The sequence below is a fragment of the Rousettus aegyptiacus genome, unplaced genomic scaffold, assembly GCF_014176215.1.
Source record: "Rousettus aegyptiacus isolate mRouAeg1 unplaced genomic scaffold, mRouAeg1.p scaffold_m13_p_5, whole genome shotgun sequence".
Lineage (NCBI taxonomy): Eukaryota > Metazoa > Chordata > Mammalia > Chiroptera > Pteropodidae > Rousettus > Rousettus aegyptiacus.
This window is the reverse complement of record NW_023416308.1, coordinates 55,393,871-55,418,498: the sequence shown is the minus strand read 5'-3', so window position 1 is coordinate 55,418,498 and position 24,628 is coordinate 55,393,871. Positions and strand designations below refer to the sequence as shown.

Genomic DNA, 24,628 nt, shown 5'->3' with positions numbered 1-24,628 from the left:
AGTACCCTAAAGAGTCTGCCAAAAAACTGTTAGAACTAATCAATGAATTTAGTAAAGTAGCCAGATACAAAATTAGTATTCAGAAGTTGGTTGCATTTTTATACACCAATGATGAACTATCAGAAAAAGAAATTAAGAAAACAATCTCATTTATAATTGCATCAAAAACAGTAAAATATCTAGAAATGAAATTAACCAAGGAGGTAAAGATCTATACTCAGAAAATTATTAGACATTAAAGAAACTAAAGAAGATAAACAAATGGAAGCATATACTATGCTCGTAAATAGTAAGAATCAACATGATTAAAATGTCCATACTACCCAAAGCAATCTATAGAGTCAATGCAATCCCTATAAAAATACCAATGGCATTTTTCAGAGAACAAGAACAAATAATCCAAAAATTTATTTGGAACCATAAAAAGTCCCAAACAACCATGGCAATCTTGAGAAAGAAGAACTAAATTGGAGGTACCACACTACCTGATATCAAACTATAAGGCCATAATAATCAAAACACTATGGTATTGGAATAAAAACCAACACAAATCATAAAGATCTGTGGTATTGGCATAAAAACAGATCAATACAAGAGAATAGAAAGCCCCAAAATAAATTCATGCCTGTATGTACAGTCATTTAATCTACAACAAAGGATGCCAGAATATACAATGAGGTAAAGACAGTCTCTTCAATAAATGGTGTTGAGAAAACTGGACAGATGCATGCAAAAAGTAAAACTGAATCACCTTCTTATATCATATACAAGAATAAGCTCAAAATGAATTAAAGACTTAAATGTAAGACCTCTAGAATTACTTGAAAGGCAAATGAAAACTTACTATAGAATGCTTGTATTTTCTTTTGTCTCACTGGAACCAGTATATTGCTGGCAGCTATTATATTAAAATAAAGTATATTTTTACTATCATAAAAAAATAAGATTCCCAAACCATAAAACTTTTAGAAGAAAACATAGACAGTAAACTCTGATATTCCTATTAGTAATTTTTTTCTGATATATCTTCTCACGCAAGGAAAATAAAAGAAAAAACAAACAAATAAGACTACATCAAACTAAAAAGTTTTCACACAGGAAAGGAAATTATCAACAAAATAACAAAACAACCTACTGAATTGGAAAAGAGATTTACAACAACAACAAAAAAATAAACTTCAAAGACAAACAATCCAATTTAAAAATGGGCAGAAGACCTGAACAAGTATTTCTCCAAAAAAGACTTACAAAAAGCCAAAAGACATATGAAAAGATTCTCAAGCTCATTAATCATCAGAGAAATGCAAATTAAAACCACAATGACATATTACCTCATATTTGTTCGATTGGCTATCATCAAAAAGTCAAAAAACAAAAAGTGTTGGTGAAGATGTGGAGAAAAGTGAACCCTCATGCACTGTTGGTGGGACTGTAAATTGGTACAGCCACTATGGAAACAGTTTGGAGAATTCTCAAAAAATTAAAAACAGAGCAACCTTTTGACCCAGAAATTGCACTTCTGGGTATTTATCAAAACAAACTAACAAATAAAAAAACACTAATTCATAAAGATATATGCGCCCCTATGTTCACTGCTACTATTCACGATAGCCAAGATACAGAAGCAACTTAAGTGCCCATCAATAGATAATTGGATAAAGAAGTTATGGTTCATATATACAGTGAAATATTACTTGACCATGCAAAAAATAAAATCTTACCATTTTCAATGACATGGATGGACCTAGAGGGTATTATGCTGAGTTAAGTAAGTCAGACGAATATAAATACCATATGATTTCACTTATATGCGGAATCTAAGGAACAAAAAAAACAAACTAAACGAAAATGTATTCATAGACACAGAAAACAAGCTGGTGATTGCCAGAGGGGTGGGAGTTGGGGGGCTGGGTGAAAAGGGGGAAAGGATGAAAAAGTACAAATTAGTTTTACCAGTCACAGGGATGTAGAGTACAGCATGGAGAATATAGTCAATATCATTGTAATGGCTGTGTGTGGTGCCAGATGGGTGCTTGAGTAACTGGGAGAATCACTTCATAAATTATATAAATGTCTAACCATTGCACTGTATACCTGAAACTAATATAAATTTTTTGTTAAATGATGGCATATTAAGTACATGAATGCCAATTTTCTGGGACTCTGATTGGTATGTTTTACATCTATATTGTTAAAACTTTAAAATTTCTGAGTATATAAGACCATTAGTATTGAAAATTACCACTCATTGAAAATTGATAGATCAATGTCTTTGACGGGTCTTCAAATTCTCCTGTACAATGACTCCGTCTCTTTTATAAACATGCTTAAGTCTTCGCTAGTCTAAAATTAAGAGGCAAAGCAAAACTTGCATGAGTCTTGCTTCCAGTTCAAGGTATTATTTTCTCTATTTTCTTTCCTAGCCTGAGAACCACAGGGCAGAGCCCACAGTTTTTATGGTACTAGTATAGTGATTGGTAAACAATAGGGACTTAAATATAAATTAACATCTTAAACTATTTATTCTCTAACTTAACTTCTTCATCACTTATTATTTAAACCCAAACAACTCTTATCTATTATCCTAGGGAAACTTTCAAGAGTTTCTCAACGAGGCAGTATAAGGTGGTTGTGAGTGTTGGCTATGGGATCGGACTGCCTGGGTTTGAATCTTGATTCCACTTCTTTGCTCTGCAAACTTGGGCAAAGTTACCTAATATCACTATAGCTTAATTGCTTCCTTTGTAGAAGGGGGTAGTTTAGATTCAATGATATAATACGTGTAAGTACTTGGCACAGTACATGGAAAACAATAAACACTCGAATGTTAGGTGGTGTCATCCTTATTATTATTATTAGACTTGATCTATAATACAACTCTAACATCGTTCACAATGTCGATGATTTTTAAAATCTTAAATTTCTATTTGAAGTCTTATGAAATTGAAATGAAGATGGCAGAACTTTGGCAATTTTTAATCAGCCAGACGTTAAAATTCTTTGTTCTTTCACAGCTTGCCCAGAGACAAATTCAGGAAATTCTTACTTGAGCAAAAATTATTTCAGCAGAAGATGGAAAAAATAGCCTCAGCCAAGATAAAAATGAAACCTCAATAAATTGTTCATCACAGACTGCCTCATATAAAGCATAAGATTATAACAGTATTCAAATTAGATGTTGTATGAACATGCATCGTAAATATAAAGTGGTTATTATTAGTACCTTTCGTAAATAGAACATATTTTACAATTTATGAGACCATGTTAATAAAGTTGGATGTTTAATAGGCATCTCACATTTAAAATGTTTGAAGCCTAAATCTTATCCTTTCTCTCACCCTCAACCTCTCCCTCCCTAGCTTAGCGAATGGCAACATCCTTTATCCAATTGTTCCACTCCAAAATCTGAGAGTCACATTTAACTCTTTTTCTTTCTACTTACTTGCCACAATCTTTCATCAACATATCTTATTGGCTTAAGGTTAATTTTGAACACTTGCTGCCACTCGCATTACTACCATTATAGTCCAAGTTTTCATAATTTCTCACCTAACCTACTATAATAATGTTCAAACTAGCCATTTTATATCTAGTGTTATTAACTATAGTCTAAATTTCCCCACAGCAGCTAGAGTGATCCTTTTTTGAAGGTTAAATTAGATAATAGTACTCACCTACTCAAAGTTCTCCAGTGGCATTCCTTCCATTGGAAGTTGGATTTTATATTGATCCCTTGCATATTATATAGGTCTCCACAGATTATGAAGTACATCCCCCATGCACTTCTTCAATCTCATGTTGCTGTACTTTAAACATATCAAATATATCACTACCTTTTATACTTACAGCATCCTCTGCCTATAATATTCTTCATCCAGATATTTGAATGGCAACCTTTTTTTTTTAAATTCAGACTGCTGGCCTTATTTCCCTTCTTCAGAGAATTTCCTTGAGTACCCTACCTAAAATAGAACTGACATCAGTCTCTATCCCCCTACACTACTCCATTTTTCTCATAGCACTTTTCACTACATGATATATTCTGGTGGTGAAGAAAAATATAGATACAAGCTTCATGAGCATAGGGACTCTGAAGTTTTTTTTACTGCTGTTTTCCCAGCACCTAGCTTGCCACATGCTCAATACGTATTTAATTTTTTTAATTAAAATAAATGATTTTATGGTTTTGAAGTATGAAAGAATTAAGCATTATATTTAATACAGATATCTCTTCTAACAAAATATAGAGATTTTAGTATATTCTTTTTATTATTTGAACCATATTTGCCTTTCCTGTCAAGAGAATTTATAAATGACTCAAATTATCTTTCTACATTCCAAATATCTAATCTTAGAGTCTTTTTTTAGAATCTAGGACTATACAACTTAAATAAAAAATGAAAAAATTGCTTAATAGCTTGAAATAATCTAAAAGTCAAAAAATAGTTCCTGTAATTTAAAAAATGCTGATATTTAAATTTTTTCTTCTTCTTGGTTATCACTGTAAAGCAACATTTGAATGAAGAATGTTTATATAAGTGACATTTGTAAGCAACCAAATTATTATGCTTCTTAATGCTAATATACCATGTAACAAAGCAGTAAGGTGCCTGGAGTTCTGATACACTAAATTAATAATACACCAAAAGCCAGACTTTGAGGAAGGCTAAACAGGCATAAATACTCCAAAAAGCAACCACAAACTTCTCCCTTTCATTTGCACTTTGCACTATCCTACTTTTCCTTCTCTCTTCTCCTTCTCCTTCTCCCTTTCCCTCTCTCTCAGTGGCCCTAAAGAAATTTTCGATAATAGCAGTGGGAACAGAATCAAGGTCAATGTCTGTAGCTAAGCCAGTTAAAAACGTACTAAGGAAGTTAATCATCCAAATGCATACATTTAGGCCTTTCCCCATCAATATTATATATTATATCCTCTTGGCATTGTCCTTAAGAAGGCTTATGTGTTTTGCGTTTTAAATCAAAACTGGATTTGTTGTGGCACTTTAAAATCTCAGTCACCAGAGCACATTCCAATGTGAGTCATTGCATCAAAACTTGAAAAAAAACTTAGTTTCACAGGAAAAGTTTGCTATTTGAACTCTAAAACTGAACAAATTGATCACAATGGCAGAAACATTTGAATGGTGGGTGAGTGATCTTTATTTGATTTGTACATTCTGCTTCCAACCTGGGAATTTTTCCACCAAAGGAAAAAAAAAAAACTTGGCTGAAATATAGTCAGAATTTATATGTGCTTTTATAACGGGGTCCAACAAAAAGTTTCAGCCTTTTTTCAAAATTTCACTTGCATAGTTATTAACCTGATGGCTCGAAAATCCGTTAAGTTTTCCATACCTCCTGAAACAATTTCAATACGCTCTCTTTTGACATATCTTCCCAGATTACTAGGTTAAATTTGGACTTCTTTCCAGGCCACCGATGCTGTGATAGTCTATTTCCAGAATCTGGCAGCAAGGCAGGCACCATTTTAGTGTATGTGGATCTTTTAAGTAGGAAAATGGCAAGGAAGAAGACTGCCAAAGTAACAGCAGAAGCATCGCAGAGTTGGTGAGAGAATGCAGAGAAAGGAAATTTCCACTTAAGAAGCTTTTTAAAAGAGATAGTGTTTGGGGGGTAGAAATGCCCCAGAAAGACTCGTAAGTCAAATCCCACAACAGGATTCAGTAGTTTACAGATCCTATCCTGATCTCCGAGGCAACCATTTCAGAATCCCTAGGTGGTGTTTGCCTGTATATGGGGATTTTGCTTCTCACTGTCTTTCATCACTCTCAATACCCCCACGAAAATATCCACATAAAAAGGGAGGTAGACGTGAGTCAGCTTCTAACGTACAATTTAACTCTCAACTCCTGCAAAGGCTCGAGTCCCTGGAGGTGCCAGGGTTCCTAACCGCCGCGAGCAGAGACGCTTGGAGCAGGAGGGGCCGCCAGAGCCTCCTCCTATTGGTTGCTCGAGAGCCCCGCCCCTCCCCGCCCCGCCCCTGGTTTCTGTCGCGAAGGACGCTGTGTCTGTTGGTTGTCAAGATGGCGTCGGCGTCGGCAGGGTCGCCGCTGCCACCTCTCCCGTTGTCAAGCCAGTTCGCCGCCACTGCTATCGTCGCCACCACAGCCACTAGCGCTCCTGCGCGGGAATCAGAGCTGCGGCGGTCAACCTTTCTGCGCCCGTGACTCGGGCGCTGAGACAGAGTGTAGGGAGGGGCCGAGGAAGAGGAGGAGGAGGAAGTGGGAGCTGCCATGAGGGAGGCGCTAGGGGCGAGTCGGGAGACGGTGCTGAGGTGAAGGATGCTGGCCTGGAGGCCGGGAGCCCGGAGCGCGGTCGCGGGACTGGGCACTGAATCCTCGGACACCCGTGACAGACCCCCGCTCAGTCCTCGGTTTAGCGGCGGGCGTCATCGACCTGGCGCTTACCTGTATCCTTCCTTCCCAGCCTTGGTTGTCGGGGTAGCGTGTTGGAACCGGGACCCATCTTTTTTCTCATTAGATTCCCATTACCACTGACGCAAGGTAATAGAAAGTAGCTAGTCATCTTAGTGCGGGTATTTGCTTTAGCACTGTCGTCGCTCCCCTTAGACCGGAAATTATACCGTTTTATCCTATTCTATGACTGATTCCTCCCATAACTCCCCCCGACACACACACCGTGTTATCTTACCCCCATTCTTCAACTTCGTTGTAAAATTTTTGCGAATTTCAAAATACATCAACTGTGTGTTCTTTGGGGATTGTTTTCTTGCCTTCTAGAATTGTCATCATGTTCTTCATATTATTCATCTCCTGATTAATCAGCCATGCCACTTGGAGAGAATTCCACAAATAAGTAAAATGTTTTGCTATCTTAAAGAGTCCATTTTAACACTTAACCTAACACCCCAATTCATTTACCAGAGCTACTAAAGCCTAGCACAGTTAAATAATTTGTTTTGTTTTCCATCCTCTGCCCAGTCTGTTGTCAGAGAGACGGCAGAGAAAATGAGAAGCAAAAGACCTGGATGCTTCATGCGTGGTTATCTCTGACCTTTTCCTAAGAATTGGTCGAGCCCACCTTTGATGTTGCTGTTGATTGCATTGCAGAAAATTGAATTTTTCTTTTCAAAATATGTAAACCATGTTTATTCCTTCAGAGAATGTTGCGATAATTAGCATTTAACCTTTGTATTCTCAAATTGCTTGGTTGGCAGTGATGGTGTTGTATAATCATCTTTATTCTTGTCTTCTCTTTCCAAGTTGACCCCGTTTTTTTTTTTTTCCACATTGTCTCCTACTTCTGTGATGTTACAATTTTAACAGCAAGTTGACAAACAATTTTAGTTTGGTGCCTTGTTCTTTCGCAGACTGTTCTAGGTGCTAGGGATTAAACTCTAGTGAGGAAGACAGATATGTACAGAGCTTCAAATCTGTTAAAATATCCCTCCTCTGATCATGCTTTCCTTTTGCTTCCATTCCTTCTGTCTTTCCTTTCTTTGGCTAAATTCTAAAAATGGTAGCCTGCAGTAGCATCTTCTAGTTTCTCTTATCTATTCATTATTAACCCCATTCACTTTGGCTTTTGCCTTTGCTACTCCCCAAAACTGTCCTCTCGAAGATGTGTTCTGAAATAAACAAAATCGTTTTCTGTATGAATTGGATTCTATCCCCTTGACATTGTATTTTTTTGGAACACTAAACTATTACACTAACCCTAATTTATCTTTAAGCATTGTAAATGGCTCATTGACAAAGTATACCTTTCCATTGTTTTCATTAATGAAATGGTCATACATTTAATTCTTTTAATTTGATGTGGTATGAATGTTGATCTAAATATCAAAGAAATTCAGCAGTACCTCAAATGAACAAAATGAAAAAGACTTAATTACAGAATTGTAATGATGGCTTCCTCTAAAGACATATTACTAAAAATATTCTTAAATACTAAACCTATGGTTAAATTTTAAAAAGCTGTAACTGATCATTTCAGTAGATGCCCAAGAAGCTTTGATAAAATTCAACAAATTTTGCCACATATATATATATTAGTTTATTTGTGTTTTTGCTAGTATATATATAAATATGTAGTGTGTCTATATACATACATATTTAAATAGGGATAAAGGAATTCTTTTGACTATATTGAAGACACTAAATCAAGAATCTCATGTTACTAGTTGAAGAAACCATTAAACATCTTTTAAAAATATTAATTTGGATATTCTTAGTATCCATAATGCTTCCCATTGAATACCCGGTACAACGTAGCTGCTCAAATTTATTAAATGACTGACTAAATGAAAAAAATATATGAATTTAATACTCAGAGACCATCCAGCTTTCTATGTAAGTCAAAATTTCTTGACTCTAAACGCTATAAAAGAACAAAACTTGATAAAGTTTACCTAATTAAAATCAGCTAAAGTTCTATTATTTCAATCTCTTATAAGAATTCAAATAGAATAAAGTTTGGGTTTTTTTTTTAACCTAAAGGTCTCCCATGTCCCTTTTACACTGAGCCTCTTTTTTCCTTCATGTCTCCAATCTTTTCCCCTTCCATTTTATCCTAGCACCTACTTTGTCTCTCATCCTTACCTGATTTATATCTTATTCTTAATTATCTGCACATATTCTCTCACAAACATCCTTGTTTCTTCGTACCCCAAAAGGATGAGTAGAGTTAGCCAAGCATGAGCTAAGTTATAATGGCATAATATATTATGGCATGTTCTGTTAATAATAAGTATCTTAGTGTGGCTGGGGATAGGATTTATGTAGGGAAATGTTGAGAAATAAAGTTGAAAAACAGACCAGATTATAGAAATCTTTGTATTCCAAGAAATTTGAATTTATCATGAAGATGATAAGGAGCTTTTGAAAACAACGAAGAATGGAAAAAACAATCAGATTTGCATTTAGCTGGCTTTGTGGAGTTTCAAAGGGAAAATGACAAGTTTAGAAGTAAAAGGTGAGTTAGAAGACTGCTGATTCCAGGCAAGGGATTTAGAATGCCTGAGCCAGGGCTGTGGAAGAAGTTACAGAGAAGAAAAAGGGTCAGAATAGCTCTGATAAATTCAGCAGAAATGTAGGTTGTGTGATACATAATTATTTGTTATGGTAACACATTTAAAACATCCTAAATGACCTCTGATTGGAAAAAGATAAATTCAGGAGAAGGAGAGATTAGGATGAAGAAGATAGAGTAGATTAGACTGTGCTTTTAAATTATAATCGTGTGTTACTTACCCAATCCATCATCCCATAGTATTCTTGGGTTTGTTTGTTTTAATGTTAAGTATATAGAAATTACCTTCCTTCTAACAGGTATTTAACAGTGATTCTTATGGAAATATCTTACCTATATGGTATAGCTTATATGAAAAACAAAATTTAACCAACCATCAATTATTTTTTAAACTTAAAGGTCATACTTTGAAAAGATGCAAAGGCAGCAGCATCTTTATAACTCAGCAAGCAAAAAATTATATATGTATATATGGAGAGAGATAGTCATATGATCAAATTTAAGAATATATAGTTGTCATAACACTACAAACTTTACATTTGTGATTTTCTTTATGTTCTTAAGATGAGATCTCAAACATGTTGAACAGAGTACAGAATTAACTCCACTTGCATCATAGTTCTGTATGCTTCTTACCTGAGCGAATGCATCTTCCCCTGAGCCTCTTGTGTATCCTGAAAGGAACTTGTACTTTCCTCCACTGCCATGTTGTGACTTTTAGGAGCCAGCCATCTTGTTGAAGTCTGACTCCATCGAATAAAGTAACTCTATTAGAGAACAAAAATCTTTAGCCGTTTCTGTGCTAGCAAAGAATAATATTTCCTTTTCTTTTATTTCCATTTTTATAAGTCCTTCAAAAGAAACTTTAAGTTAAAATGTGTATGTGTGTGTAGGTGTATGTTTGTATTGAAATGGTACAAATTTTTACAGTAAAATGAAGATAAAATGAATTATGGCCAATGGTGTAGAGGTGGTTAATAGCAACATAATGGAAAATGAATAAGCCCCCATTAGTTTCAAACATGCAAAAGTTCAAATAAACATGATGGTTTTGAAATATATATAAATTTTTTTTTATAATAGTACTGAAAGGATCCTGAAATTTACTGAAAAGTATAATTCATCTATTTTCTGTTAGTGAAATATAACCTCCTTCATTTTCATATACATGCTTAAGATAGTAACTTGTTAATCAATACTCAAATATCTGTGTAATGAAAGAAATGATATGCATTCTCCTTATCTGATGTCTAAAAGTAATTTTTTCCTCTAGAGAAAGTGAGACGTATCTTCAATTCTAATACTAAAACAGAATTTTTTACATAAAACACTTGCTGGTCATATACCAACACTAATGTGTATGCATACTAATTGTTCTACAAAAATCATTGTGTCATTAGTATATGGCTATAATTACATTTATCAGATAGCACTGACACTTATTCACTAAAGACATGAACCATTGTCCTTAATTTTATGCTATCATTAGAGATATGAAAATCCATCTAGAGAAAAATTTAGAAGAAGAACGCCAAATATTACTGCAGCAACAAAAAATATGTCGAAATCAAGCACGTAAATATTTTGTGGAATCAAACCGGAGAAAAAAGTAAGTGTATTTTATTTATAGTATAGAAATTAAAAGTCATTATAAATTAGTAGTGTCTCTACTTTGTACCTTTTTATGAACCTAAATCCTGACATGCTTTATCTGTAAAACACTAATCAAAATTTATGTGGTTTTCTACATTTTATATTGTTTGTCTACCTAAAGCACAAAGAATGTGGTGTATTTATAGTATTGACTATGACCATAGCCATCTGTTCTTGTTATAGAACTTCTGATCACAATGTCATATACACTTCTTAAAATGGCTATAAAATGTATTATCTTCTTTATGTATTATTTCATGATAAATTAAAAGATTACCAATTAGTATTTAGTCTCTAATAGAATATGATTTGGTTTTAATTTATTATTCACTTCTGTATAATTTTTCTGTATGCACTATCTTCATTCACCTAATCAGAAAAATGGGAGGAAATCTGAATAATGGTGGAAATGTGATAAAAGAATTTTATAAATGACTGCCATTAAAAAAAGTTTTCTAGTATAAGCTGGAAACTAAAGTAAAAATGCAAACCAAAGACAGTGTTTTTCAATATTTCTTTAATAATTAGATTTTTAAAGATAATGTGGTAATGCCATTTTTTATTGTTTTTGCTACCTTGTTCATATTTCTACAATATATGAATAGCATAAAAACTCTAAAGTTTATTAACTACCTCATTGGACATATGTTGCAAATCTCATTTGGGGAATACAAAATTATTTGCCTGTAATTTTTTCTAGCATATTTCTCTTTAGATTAACTCTTTAATTGTCGAGTGTACTTGAAATTATTGAATGACACTTGTTTTTGTTTTGTATTTGTATGCTTGTTTTTCTCCTATTTTTTGGTTCCTGAAGGCTATAACAAGCACATGATAAGTGTTCAATAAAGATGAATAATCATATGTTGAAAGAGTCATGGGCTTTGGAGTCAGAGATCTAGGTTTCAGTACTAGCTTCATGAGTTAGAGCAAGTTATTTAATCTCTTTGAGCCTCAGTTTCTCATTTATAATTTAAAGTATTAGCATCTATTTCAAGGGATTGTTATGTAGAACAAAAAAGAGTATTAGGAATAGTTGAAAACACCTAAAAATAATTACTATGGTATCTAGCACATAGTGCTTCTTCCCTATTAAGCTTATTTATTTTGTTGATTAAGAAACTAGTATTTGTGAGTTGTGTTTTCTAATAATTGACTTGCTCTGTGAAATAGCAGACTTTGTATATGGAATTTGATTCATAACTCCCTGTCTTCTCTTATCACATATGAATTCTGATGTAGGAAATATAGAAGAGAAATTTTGGTTTAAAATTCTAAAAGGCAGAACATTTTCCAATACAATTTCATTATGTTTTATTTTTCTGTTATCCTACAATGCTTTGTAAAGACATAAAATTTTTTCTTTTAAACACTAATTATTTGTCTCTATATTTCACCTCATATAAAGGAGATCAAATTATTCACTTCTGAATTTCAGAATACGTCTATCCTTATGCTCTTTTTTGGCCTTACTATTATTTATCCATTTATGCTTTACATCATCTAAGTTTATGCTGTCCACTCACATTATGGTCACAGAGTTGTTGGGTTTTTTAAAGCATTTTTCCTATAAGTAAAGACAATCTTCTTTCACTATTTCTGTCAGTTATACTTTGACATTGTCAGTGCTGTCCTAGTAGTATGCAAAGGAAAATGTTCATAGTACCAAGTGCTCTTTATTTATTTCCATTATTTAAAATCACACATTTTTGTTTTCTTTTTTCCCTTTTTTTTTTGCTTTTTTTTTTTTTTTTTTTTTTTTTTTTTGCTTTTTTACTTGCCAATGTTTTTCTTGTGTGTTTTTATCATGTTCTCCATTCTCTCATTCAGTATCCATATAATGGAGTCCTCTTTGTTTTCCTCCAACACCTCTTCCCTTCCTTCACCAATAGGTACTAGTTACCTTTTAGGCCTATGCATAACTGGCATCCAGGGACTTTCCTTTCTTGCTCTTAGGAGTAGGAACCACAGTTTCTTGCAATTCCTTTTTTTTTTCATTTTGTCTTATACCATTAGTTTGCTAGAGCATATCCTCAAGTAACTTTCTAATACGCTGCTTTCTAGACTAAGAAATTTTAACATATATGCACACGAATAGGAAATAAACCAATTTATTTCCTACATTGTTTTTAATTTTGAATTTTAGAACTATCTTTTGGTAAATAAGTGAACAGGTGTTTATTCATTCAGCAAACATACTTGATTGAGTAGCAATTATTAAACATCAAGAGAAAAATTATTTTATCATTAAACTTTAGAAATGACAATAATCTGATTAAATGTGACTTCGTGAAGAAAAGAATTTGAAATAAATTTTATGAAGTAAAGAGCCCAAAAGAAGCCTTTGGATAGTTTTAAAACAATATAATGTAAGTATATACGGGTGGTCAGACAAAATGTCTATGTAACTAACTCGTAGAATAATAGAATAAAGGACAGAATAGGGGAAATTGCCCAAATAAAAAAAAAAAAGAGAAACATTACAAAGTAGCAGGAAAGGGACAAGAACTTTAGAACAGTCACTAATATTTACAATTATAAAGATTCCTTTAAATATCCTAAAGGCAGAAAAAAATTACCTAGAGAATCATGGAATGAATTATTGGCAAACATGAAGTGTGGGGTAGCTGCGTTATCTATTAGTGAGAATGACAGAGCTTAAGAGTTACCCATGAAGCAGGAAAAATATACCCTTAGAATATAAAGGAATTAACTTTAATCAAACCACATATAAAGACATAGTATAAGCTAAAAAAAAATAGATTCAAATTCTGAAAAGTTGCTATATCAATAGGTTTAAATACCCACGAGTATTTACCAAACCACATATAAAGACATAGTATAAGCTAAAAAAAATAGATTCAAATTCTGAAAAGTTGTTATATCAATAGGTTTAAATACCCACATATAAAGACATATAAAGACATAGTATAAGCTAAAAAACCACATATAAAGACATAGTATAAGCTAAACCACATATAAAGACATAGTATAAGCTAAAAAAATAGATTCAAATTCTGAAAAGTTGCTATATCAATAGGTTTAAATACCCACGAGTATATTATCTATAATATTTTAAAGGAAAATTAAAGAAATTTAGGATATTTAGAAGCTATCTTTGATCATTTAAAATAATGTCATAGAGAAGAGCCATTCACTCAACCTTTACTGGGTTTAATATACTGGAAGATAAAAAATAAAATACATGATTCCTGTCCTCAAATTACTAATAAAGTAATAAAAGATGTCAATGCTATACAATAAATACTACGATAGAGTCACCTACAAGGTACTATGGCAGCATATTTTATTTACTATAAGACAAGGAAAAATTCCTGGAAGAGTAAAGTCTTACTAGATAACCAAGAATTAGCCAAGGAATATGAGGGGTAAAGGTATTTTAAGGAAAGAGAACAATATGTGAAAAAGCTTAATATTATGAAATATAAAAGTTTTGTGTGATTTATGCACAGAAAAATGCAGATGAGAATCAGAAGATGAAGCTAGAGAGTTGGTAGGAGACATTTCATTAAATAGCTTTTCTGCCAATCTAAAGAAGTTAAACTTTATTCTTAGGACTCTGAGATGCTGTTGAAAGAGAAGTGTTATGATCAGATTTACATTTTAGCTCATTATAGCAAAGGGGTAGAGGGCATATTGAAAGCACAGACTAGAGGCAAAGAGAACAGGTAAAAAGCTATTATACAATCAGTAAGAGAGTGAGTATGGAGGTAGAGTTGAGATTAAGTAGATAGGGTCAATAGGAGTCAAAGATCAATATGGGCAGTGCATGAAAAGCATTGTCAGAAATGGAATACTTATAGGTTATGCAAATTTTAACATTTTAATATGAATCTAAATTATAATGTACACTTCTATTTTTTATATAAATTATGATAAATATGGTTTGATCTTTTCTTCATGCCATAGAATCATTATTGTGAGCATGAAATATTCTACTCTGTTATATTACCATACTGCCCTTTAGCTTTTAAGCTTATTTAATTTATAATCATAGCCTCGGACAGGTAAGCTTGGTGAATTCTTATATTAAAAATTTTTTTCTCCCTCGCTGTTAGCTGTAATTTTTCTTAAACTCTTTATTTTGAGATAATTCTAGATTCACACACAGTTGTAAAAAATAACAAGGAGAGGTCCCATAATACCCTTTATTCAGTTTCTCCCAATTGTAACATCTTGCAAAGCTATAGTTCATTCTGACAAACAGGATTATGACATTTATACAGTCAAGATACAGAACATTTCCATCATCACGAAGATTCCTCATGCTGCCTTTTTATAGCCAAACTTATTTCCCTCCCACACCCACCCCTTGGAAACCACTAATCTGTTCTCATTGCTACAATTTTTTCACTTCTAGAATGTTACATAAATGGGATCATACTGCAAGTTAGCTCTAGGGTTTGGCTTTTTCACTGAACACAATTCTCTGGAATTTTTCCAGGTTGTTGTATACATCAGTAGTTCATTCATTTTTGTTGTTGAGTATTATTTCATGATATGGATGCACAAGAGTTTTGTTTAATCACTCACCCTTTGAAGGATATCCAGGTAATTTCCAGTTTTGTTTTACTATAAATAAAACTGCTATAAATATTTACGTGTAGATTTTTAGATGAACATAAATTTTTATTTCTCTGGGATAAATGACCAGGAACATATTCGCTGGATCACATGGTGGTTGCATGTTTAGTGTTTTAAGAAACTGTCAAACTGTTTTTCAGTGTGACTGAACCCACTTGAAGTGTAAGAGTGATCCAGTTTTCCATACCTCACTAGCTTTGATGTTATCACTATTATTTTATTTTAGCCATTCTTATAAGTGTGTAGTAATATCTCATTGTGATCTTAATTTTCATATCTCTAATGGTTAATAAAGCAAATTATCTTTTCATGTGCTTATTTGCCATCTGTCTGTCCTTATTTTTTTCCTGTCCCCTTTGAATGAAATTTCTCTTAATGTCTTTTCGCCATTTTCTATTTAGATTTTTTTTTTTTTACTGTCAAGTATTTGATAGCTCTATATATTCTAGATAACTAATCTTGTGTCAGATATGTGGTTTGCCAATATTTTCTCCTACTCTGGAGCTTATCTTTTCATCTTAATTGAGTCTTTCCCAGGGCAAGGGTAAATTTTAATGAAGTCCAGTATATCAGTTTTTCTTTTGGTGTCAAGTCTAAGCTCTTTGCTGATCCCTAGGTCCTGAAGATTTTCTCCTATGTTTTTTCCTAAAAGGTGTTAGTTTTGTAAACTTTTTATAGCTTATAATTTTATGAACTGCATAAAATTTATAGTTTTATAGTTGTGTCTGTGATAGATTTTAAGTTAACTTTTGTATAAAGTGTGAGACTTAAATCAAGATTCTTTTTTTTTTTCGCCTGTGGATGTCGTTAGTCCAGCATCATTTGTCGGAAAAGCTATTTTTCCTCCACGAATTGTTTTTGTATCTTTTCAAAAATCAGTTGAGCATATTCAGTTTATCTATACATCTGTCCCTCCACCAATACTACACAATTTTGATTACATAACTATATCATAAACCTTCATTTTATTTCTATTTTTCAAAATTGTTTTAGGTATTCTAATTCCTTTGCCTTTACATATAAAATTTAGAATAATCTTGTCTGTATCTGCAAAAACCGTTACTGGGATTTTTATAGAAATTTCATTATTACCTATATATCTATGTGGTGTAGGGAGAATTAACATCTTTTCTATGTTGTCTCCTAGTAAATCTACTGAGTTTTTAATTTCAGTTGTATTTTTCAGTTCTAAAATTTCCATTTGGGTCTTATTTATATCTTCTATTTTTTTTTGAGACTTTCTATTTTTTTCACTTGCAAACATGTTCATACTCATTGAAGCTTTTTTGTCATGGCTGCTATAAAATTTTTGTCAGATAATTCTAATGTTTCTGTCATCTTGTTGGCATCTTTGGATTGGCTTTTTCCATTCGGTTTCAGAATTTTCTGGTTCTTGGAATGAGGAGTGATATTCTATTGAAACCTGGACATTTACTTATTCTGTCATGAGACTGGAAATTATTTTAACCTTCAACTTTAGCTGACTCTCAGTGGCACTGTGGCAACAGGAAGACACCATCTTATTACTGACAAACAGGTGTAAGTCTAGGTTTACCACTCAGCAATTGTCGACCTCAGGTTGGGGGAAGGCTCCTTATGACTGCTAGACAGTAGTAGGAGTTCCAGCTCCACATTGTCTCCATTGACACCCTGGTATGAGTGGCCTCATTTAAAAATGTTATATTTTATTCTTAAAACTATTTTTTTCCCAATTGCATTCTTTAATTTGAAAGAGTGCTAGTTTATCCTGTTTTTACATTTCTTTAATTTCTAATCATCTCAAAATATAATTGAATTTTAAACTTAAATATGATCATATCTCCAGAAAGTTGTAACTACATAAATCTGAAACATGGTTCCATTCACAAAATACATTATATATATATATATATAATCACAAAAGGCCAACTCTCCAATTCTGCCTGTGTCTCCTCTGACCTCAGATACTCTTCATGCTACTGCTTGGGTTCTACTGTTAAGGGAAGTGTGGTCGTGATGGTTATCTGTTTACTTCTTAAGAGTATTTCCAATAGAACAGAACAGTTATTGATACTCCATAGTTATGGATTCCTGGGAAACCAGGACAAACAGTTTGGCATATGGCCATTATTTAATGAGGTAGCTCACTTTCAGCCAAAGTACTCTACATGTTTTATGAGACAGCATTGAACATGGTTAAACAAACCCTTCACAAGTTGCTAAGGCACATTATCCACAGTTCCCAAGATATGGAAACAACCTAAATGTCAACAGAGACATGGACAAAGAAAATGTAATATATATGTGCCATTGAATATTATTCACCCTTTAAGAAGAAGGAAATCCTGCCATTTGTGACAACACAAATGAACCTGGAAGACATTATGCTAAGTAGAATAAACCAAACACACAAAGACAGATACCATATGATCTTACTTATATGTGGAATCTAAAAAAAAGTTGAACTCAGAGTAATAAAGTAGAATGGTGGTTATGAGAGGTTGGGGGGAGGGGTGAGAGAAAAGGAAAAATTCAAAGGGTACAAATTCTCACTTATAAAATGAATAAGTTCTGGAAACTTAATACACAGCATGGTGACTGCGGTTAATAAGAATGTATTATATACTGGAGGGTATTTGCTAAGAGAGCATTCTCACCACACACATGCAAAAAATAGTAACCGTAGGAGGTGATGGATATGTTAATTAGTTTGTGGTACTCATTTAACAGTGTACAGATATCAAAACATCATGTCATATACCTTGAGTTTATATAATTTTTATTTATCAAAAATAAATTTTAAAAAAATCTTAAGTTGCTAAGGCAGACCATGTTTCTTCTGTGAAAAAGGCTAATTCCAGGGTTAATGGGAAGAAGCAAAATAATCTTCCAACTCTGATTTCTAAAATGGCAGAGAAACTATCATTCTTATTTTCGTCACCAGCTCCTTTCATTCGCACACTTACCATAGTGCATAGCACATAATAGCATAAAAGGGAGTCTGTAACTAGTCATTAAGTGAATAAGGAAAGAACTATATTAATCATCACTACAATTGCTTATTAAAACTTTTTTATTATTGGGCCTATCATTGAGTTTAGAAGTGGAAACTTCTGCTTGTTGGTCACATTATATCCCTGGGGTAATTTGATTCAGACCAACACAGGCTTTATTCCTTATGATCCTGGAAAGTATTGTGGGAAATTATTATTACTTTATATATACATTTTAGCCTAGAGAACAGGGTCCTTATGGAACAATAATAAATAATAGTGATGGTAATTTGCTATCAAAATGACCTTCTGATTATATCAAAGAACATATCACCTCTTAGCTTTGGAAAGCCATCATTCCTTCACTGGCAAACTTTGCTGAACTGGTGGTGATTATTTTCTCAATTTCTCTAAAGTTGCGATTTTTTTTTCTTTTTTCCAACTCGAGGTTTTTGCATGCTGTTTCTTCTGCCCAGAGCACTTTTTTTTCTCCCATTATTTTCATGACTAGTCTTCTTATTCTAAAAATTTTAGCTTAAGTGTCGTGTCTCAGAGACATTTTACCTTATTTAAAGTGAGTTCCCTTGGTTTCCTATGTCAGACTAGAGTTTCCTTACTTCATAGCACTTATGACAATTAATGATTCTTTATTTACTTGAGGCAAGCTACCAAAATAAATGCATAGACTATGTCTAACATATTGTTATATTTCCAGAAGAGAAATTATTATTAAGTTAAAATAATAGAAAACTGCTTTTATAAGTGCTCTGATCTATTTAAAGTTGACATATGGGCAAACATTTATTCTATTGTTATTTATTAAGCATCTCTCAGGTGCAAGGCTTTGTGTTAGGCCCAGAAATTCCACAAATTAAATTTTTAGTCCCTGCACTCAGTGAACTTAGAGTCTGATGGGAGAGGCAGGCAGTTAAAATATAGTTAATTCTTTAATTCAGCAATTCAGTGGAGTGCCTGCTATGTTCCAAACACTATGCTATGTGTTGACACAGACACTGTCCTTCTTATAACACTTAGAGTCTAATAAGCAATACAGAAATTAAAATAGATAATTACAATTTAGTGAGATAAATATTATGATAAAGTTAAGCTTAAGGTTCCATGGGAAAACAAACTTTTGTTAAGTGTGGATGTTGGAGATAGAAGTGCTTTAGAAGAGAAGAGAAAAATTACAAAAAGTTTGTTACATAGTATATAATATAGTCGATATTGTAGAAAGTGTGAAGAGACAAGTAGATATTTGATAGCTATAAAGGGATGAGGTATAAGGAGTGATTTGTGCTCTTCACTGTCACTTTTAACTATTATTCTTTTTTTTAATCTAAAATCTTCCAGGTCTTTTAAAGTACATGTCATAAAACTATACCTCTCACCACTATCTCTCCTTATTGCAGTCATCTATAGATCCTCTACATCATTACTTGAAAGTTTTAGCACTCAACTCTTTTTGTCTCCCCACCACTATTCCAGTGATAGTGGACCATCCATCCAACTTGGTGACCTGTGACAATTCCTTTGTCAGAGGTAAATATGTATTCTTGAGCTTCATATATTCAATGCCATTCAGCTGTTACCCTCGACCTCCAAAATCTCAATTTCAGGCATCTTAATCTCTGATCTACATTTCCTATATTTCCATATAACTCTTTCCAATTCCCTGAATTTAGCAATTTTAAGGCCACACCCAAATCCATTTATCTTATCACCCTTTCTCTGTTCATCTCATCCCTCGTATCCTCACTTCTATTAAAACTGAGTTTACTCCATGTTCTATCATTATCATTTCCTTGCATATACTTTCAAATCCTTTGTAGTCAGTCTCTACCCATCATAGCAACCACTGTTCTGATTTCTAACATCAGAATTCGTTTTGCCTATTTTTGCACTGTTTCTGGTTTCTTTCACTCAATGTTAAGATTTATCCATGCCATTACATATATCAGTAGTTCATTCTTTTTTTATTGCTGAGTGATGTTCCATTGTAAGATTATACCATGATTTGTTTATCCATTCTCCTATTGATGGACATTAGGTTGTTCTAATTTGGGTTATTAATAAAGCTACTGGCTGAAAGATAATTCGAGCCAAAATGGCAAAACGTGAGAGAATAAGTAAGACATCTTTTATGGACAATACGTTTCATTTCCCCTGAGTAAATCCTTAAAGTAGAATTGCTGGGTCTCAATGTATTATATGTTTACCTATATAAGAAGCTGTCTGTCAAGTTTTACAAAAGGGCTGACTGACTATTTAACACACACACCAATAATGTACATGAGATCCAGTCGCTTCATAACCTGCTCACTCAATATTTTTATAATTTTAGACATGCAGTAGGTATAAAATGATTTTGATTTGCACTTCCTGGATTAGCCATTCGTATATGATTTTTGTGAAGTCTTTGTTTAGATATTGTCTATTTTTATTTGAGTTATTTGTCCTATTTTTTGAGCTGAAGATTTTTTATTGTGGTTACAATTCCTTTGTCAGAGATAAATATGTATTAAAAGTATTTTCTTGCAATCTGTGGCTTGCCTTTTCAATTACTTAATGAAATCTTTCAAAAAGTAGTTTTTGGTTTTTATGAAGTATAGTTTATCAGGTTTTTGTTCTATGGTTACTTCCTTTTATGTCTTTTCTAAGATATTTTGTCTACCCCAGGGTTATGAAGATAGCCTTGCATTCTTTTAGAAAGTTTATATTTAGCTTTTAGGTTTCGGTTTATCATCTATCTCAAATTATTTATGTGTGAAGTTATGGAAGGTTTGAGATTCATTTTTCCATAAGTTTATCTAGTTGCTCCAGTACCATTTGTTCACAAAATTTTTTTTCTTTCTCCATATAGTGGTCTTGGCTTCTTTTTCAAAAATCAACTGACTATATATGTAATGATTTACTTCTGTATTCAATATTCTGTTTTATTGGTCTATCCATCCTATACCAGTACTACACTGCCTTGATTATTGTAGCATTTTAGAAGGAATTTTCAACAGCAGAACTGTTGACATTTTGGATGAGAACATACTAGATACCAGTAGCTTATCCCAGTCGTGACAATTAAAAATATCTCCAGACATTGCCAAAGGTCCTCTAAGAGGGGAGGGGCATAATTGCCTCCATTTGAGAACCACTATCTATAGTGAAATGAGGTAGTATGTATCCTCCAATTTTGTTCTAATTCAGGATTGTTTTTTCTATTCTATTTTTGCTTTTCCATATAAATACACTTACCTAGATTTAAGTAAGATTGTGATGAATTTACAAATCAAGTTAGGGAGAATTGCTATCTTAACAAAATTGAGTCTTGTAATACATGAAATCTGTGAATAGGGTATATCTCTCTTTTCCTCATCCCCTCTTTTTGTTTTGCTTTGTTTTGTTTTGCTTACTTTCTCTCAGCAGCATTTTCTGGTTTTCAACGAAGAGGTCTTATAGGTCTTCTGTTAAATGATTCCTAAGTATTTTTTTATTTTGCAAATTTTGTTTAAATTTTATTTTTCATTGATATGTGTAGAAATACAATTGGTATTATACTGACCTTGTTTTCTGAGAACTTGTTAAGTTCACTCATTAGTTCTAGGAGTTATTTCAAAATTTTCTTAGGATTTTCTGTTTATGTAATTGTCATCCACAAATAGGGAAATAGAGTCCTATCTTTCCAATAGATATGACTTTTTTTTATTTTTGCTTTATTGAACTTCTAAAACCTCAGTACAATAGGGAATAGAAGTAATATGAATGAGCATCTTTGTCTTCTACCCTTTTGCAGGGAAGTAGTCACTATTTCATCATTCACTATGCAGTTTACTAGGGATTTTTGGTATATGCCCTTTATCAGATTGAGGAATTTCTCTTCCATTTCTAGTGTACTAAGAGTTCTTCTCATAAATGTGCATTGACTATTGTCATATAGCTTTTATCTTTTATCTGGTCAATATGGTGAATTGGATATATACATAAATGTATGGATTTTATATATATATAAATGTATAGATTTTATTTGCCAATATTTTGTGAAGGATTTTTGTATAATGTTTATAAGAGATGTTGGTCTATAAATTTCTTGTCATGTCTTTGTCAGGTTTGAAATCTGGGTTATGCTGGCTTTATAAAATATGTTGTGGAAGTGTTTTCTTCACCTCTATATTTTAAAATGATTGTATATAATTGTTATTTCTCCTTTAAATGTTTGACAAAAAAAAGTAATAAAATATCTAAACCTGGAGTTTCTTTGTAAAAAGCTTGTTAATTATAAATTAAATTTTATTAATAGAGTTTTTCATATTTATTTTTCTTCTATATCAAGAATTTGTCCATTTATCTAAATTATTGAATTTATTAGCATAAAGTTGTTCATAATATTCTCCTTAGGTGATATTAATGCCGTGGTATTTGTAGTGATAGTCTATCTTTCATTTATAATCTTGATCATCTTTGAATATTATTTTTCTTTCCTTCTTTGTTCTTTTTTTCCCATAATTTTTTGTTTGTTTTATTTACCATTCTTGTTAGTAAGTTTATCAATTTTACTAACATTTTCATAAGCAACTTTGTGTGGTCTCTTTTTTGTTTACTATTTTATTGCTTTCTTTTCTTATTTTGATTAGTTCCTTTCTTCTTTCTTGAAAACAAATTTGCTTATCTTCTAGCTTCTCAAGGTGGAAACCGAAGTCATTGATTTTTAAACCTTCCTCCTTTTCTATTATAGGCATTTGGAAGTTACAAATAGTTCATAGTTCTCTCTGAACTATCTTATAACTGCATTTAATTAATTTGATATGCTGTATTTTCATTTTCATATCATTTAAAATTCTCCATTTGATTTCTTCTTCGACCTGTGGCTTATTTTAGAAGTATGTTGTTGGGTTTTTGGTTTTTTGTTTTTTTTTAAATTCCAGTTGTTTGGAGCTTTCCTATCTATTATAGTTGATTTCTAATTTAAATCTATTTTGGTCAGAGGACATACTCTGTGAGATTTAATTTTTATGAAATTCATTGACATTTATGTTATAGCTCACCGTAAGATCTCTTACATTGTACTTAAAAAGAATGTAAACGTATATTACAATTGTCAGGTATAAATAGTTGTTCTATAAATATCAACAAGGACAAGGTAGTTGATAGTGCTGTTCAAATTTTCTGTATTCTTACTGATATTTTTAATCTGGTTGCTTTATCAATTATTAAGAGAGGATGATATCATATGCAAGGATAATTGTGGATTCACCAGTTTCTCCTTTTATTTCTATTTGCTTCATGTATTGTGAAGCTCTGTGATTAGGTGTATACATATTTATGATTTTTATGTCTTCCTAAAGAATTGATCCTATCATTATGAAAAGTTATTTTTCATTCTGGTAATACTTCTTGTCTTAAAGCCTGCTATGTCTGATATTAACATAATCAAATAAATTTCTGCTTTCCCATCCTTTTGCTGTCAACTTATCTGTATTTGCAGTGGTTCTCTTGGTTCTTTCTTTATATCCAACCTAGCAAGTGCTAAATCAGAAACTAAAGAACTGTGAGGGGTCTGAGATTTTAACCTACTTGCAAGCTAGTGATTTAACTTACCACAATTTCATAAACATTGTGGTAGGATAAAAGCAAACATAAAACCCCGCATTCAAAGACAAAGACTGTATATTACGCATGGGAAAAGCAGCAGCCCAAAAGATAATGCAGTGAGTGGGGTTCATTACAGACTAGAAACCACAAAATGTGGAAACTCTGATATTATATATGGCTGCCACCCATCCTCCCCTGGAGAGAGAGACAAAGAAGCCTTATCTTTACTGTGGAATGTAAGCAAGTGTTATCCAGGGAAGGGAAGGAGAGATATTTATCTTTAGTACCCAAGACTATCTCCAAAAAGGGAGATCATCACTAAAATAAATCAGTAATACTAAGATCTCCTTCTTACCTAACTAGATAAATACAAATTTTTCTCATTACCAGTGAAATACTTTAGAAGAAAAATATAAAATATAAAATATCTCTGGAACACACATCTCTGTTTTTAAAACATATATATACATATGTGTGTGTGTGTGTGTATTAAGTGTAAGTTGTTTTGTCTAATTACATGCTGCACTATCAGCCTGAGACATAAAGATGACAGTTGCCTAAGGTGGCAATTGCAGTCCATTAATACTCAAACTGAATAATTCATGGCATAGTGCTGATTACTGAGAATACTTTATTATCAAAATACTAATTTCAAATTTTTTAGTCAAAAAAATGTAATAAATAGATGTAATAAATATTTTATTAACATGGAGAAGTAAACAATTTTTATTTTAAATATTCCTACCCCACTAAATAAATGTTAGTTAAAATATATATATTGATTTAAAGTTATTATTCTGATT

General features: G+C 32.5%; 1 protein-coding gene across 8 annotated transcripts in view; it reads left to right on the top strand.

Moving 5' to 3' along the window:
• The first annotated feature begins 6,034 nt into the window (after positions 1 to 6,034).
• The window catches only part of CEP126 (centrosomal protein 126), an 88,855-nt gene continuing 70,261 nt past the window's right edge, over positions 6,035 to 24,628 (top strand). For 7 of the 8 annotated variants that reach the window (XR_004950891.1, XR_004950892.1, XM_036220962.1 and 4 more), the window contains exons 1-2: positions 6,035 to 6,430; positions 10,502 to 10,621. Coding sequence is in view for 5 of the 8 variants with exons in the window: in XM_036220962.1 (XP_036076855.1) it covers positions 6,303 to 6,430; positions 10,502 to 10,621 (248 nt within the window). In the remaining 3 variants the exon portion in view is untranslated. The remainder of the gene's footprint in view (positions 6,431 to 10,501; positions 10,622 to 24,628) is intronic. The other variant, XR_004950893.1, reaches the window with a different exon arrangement.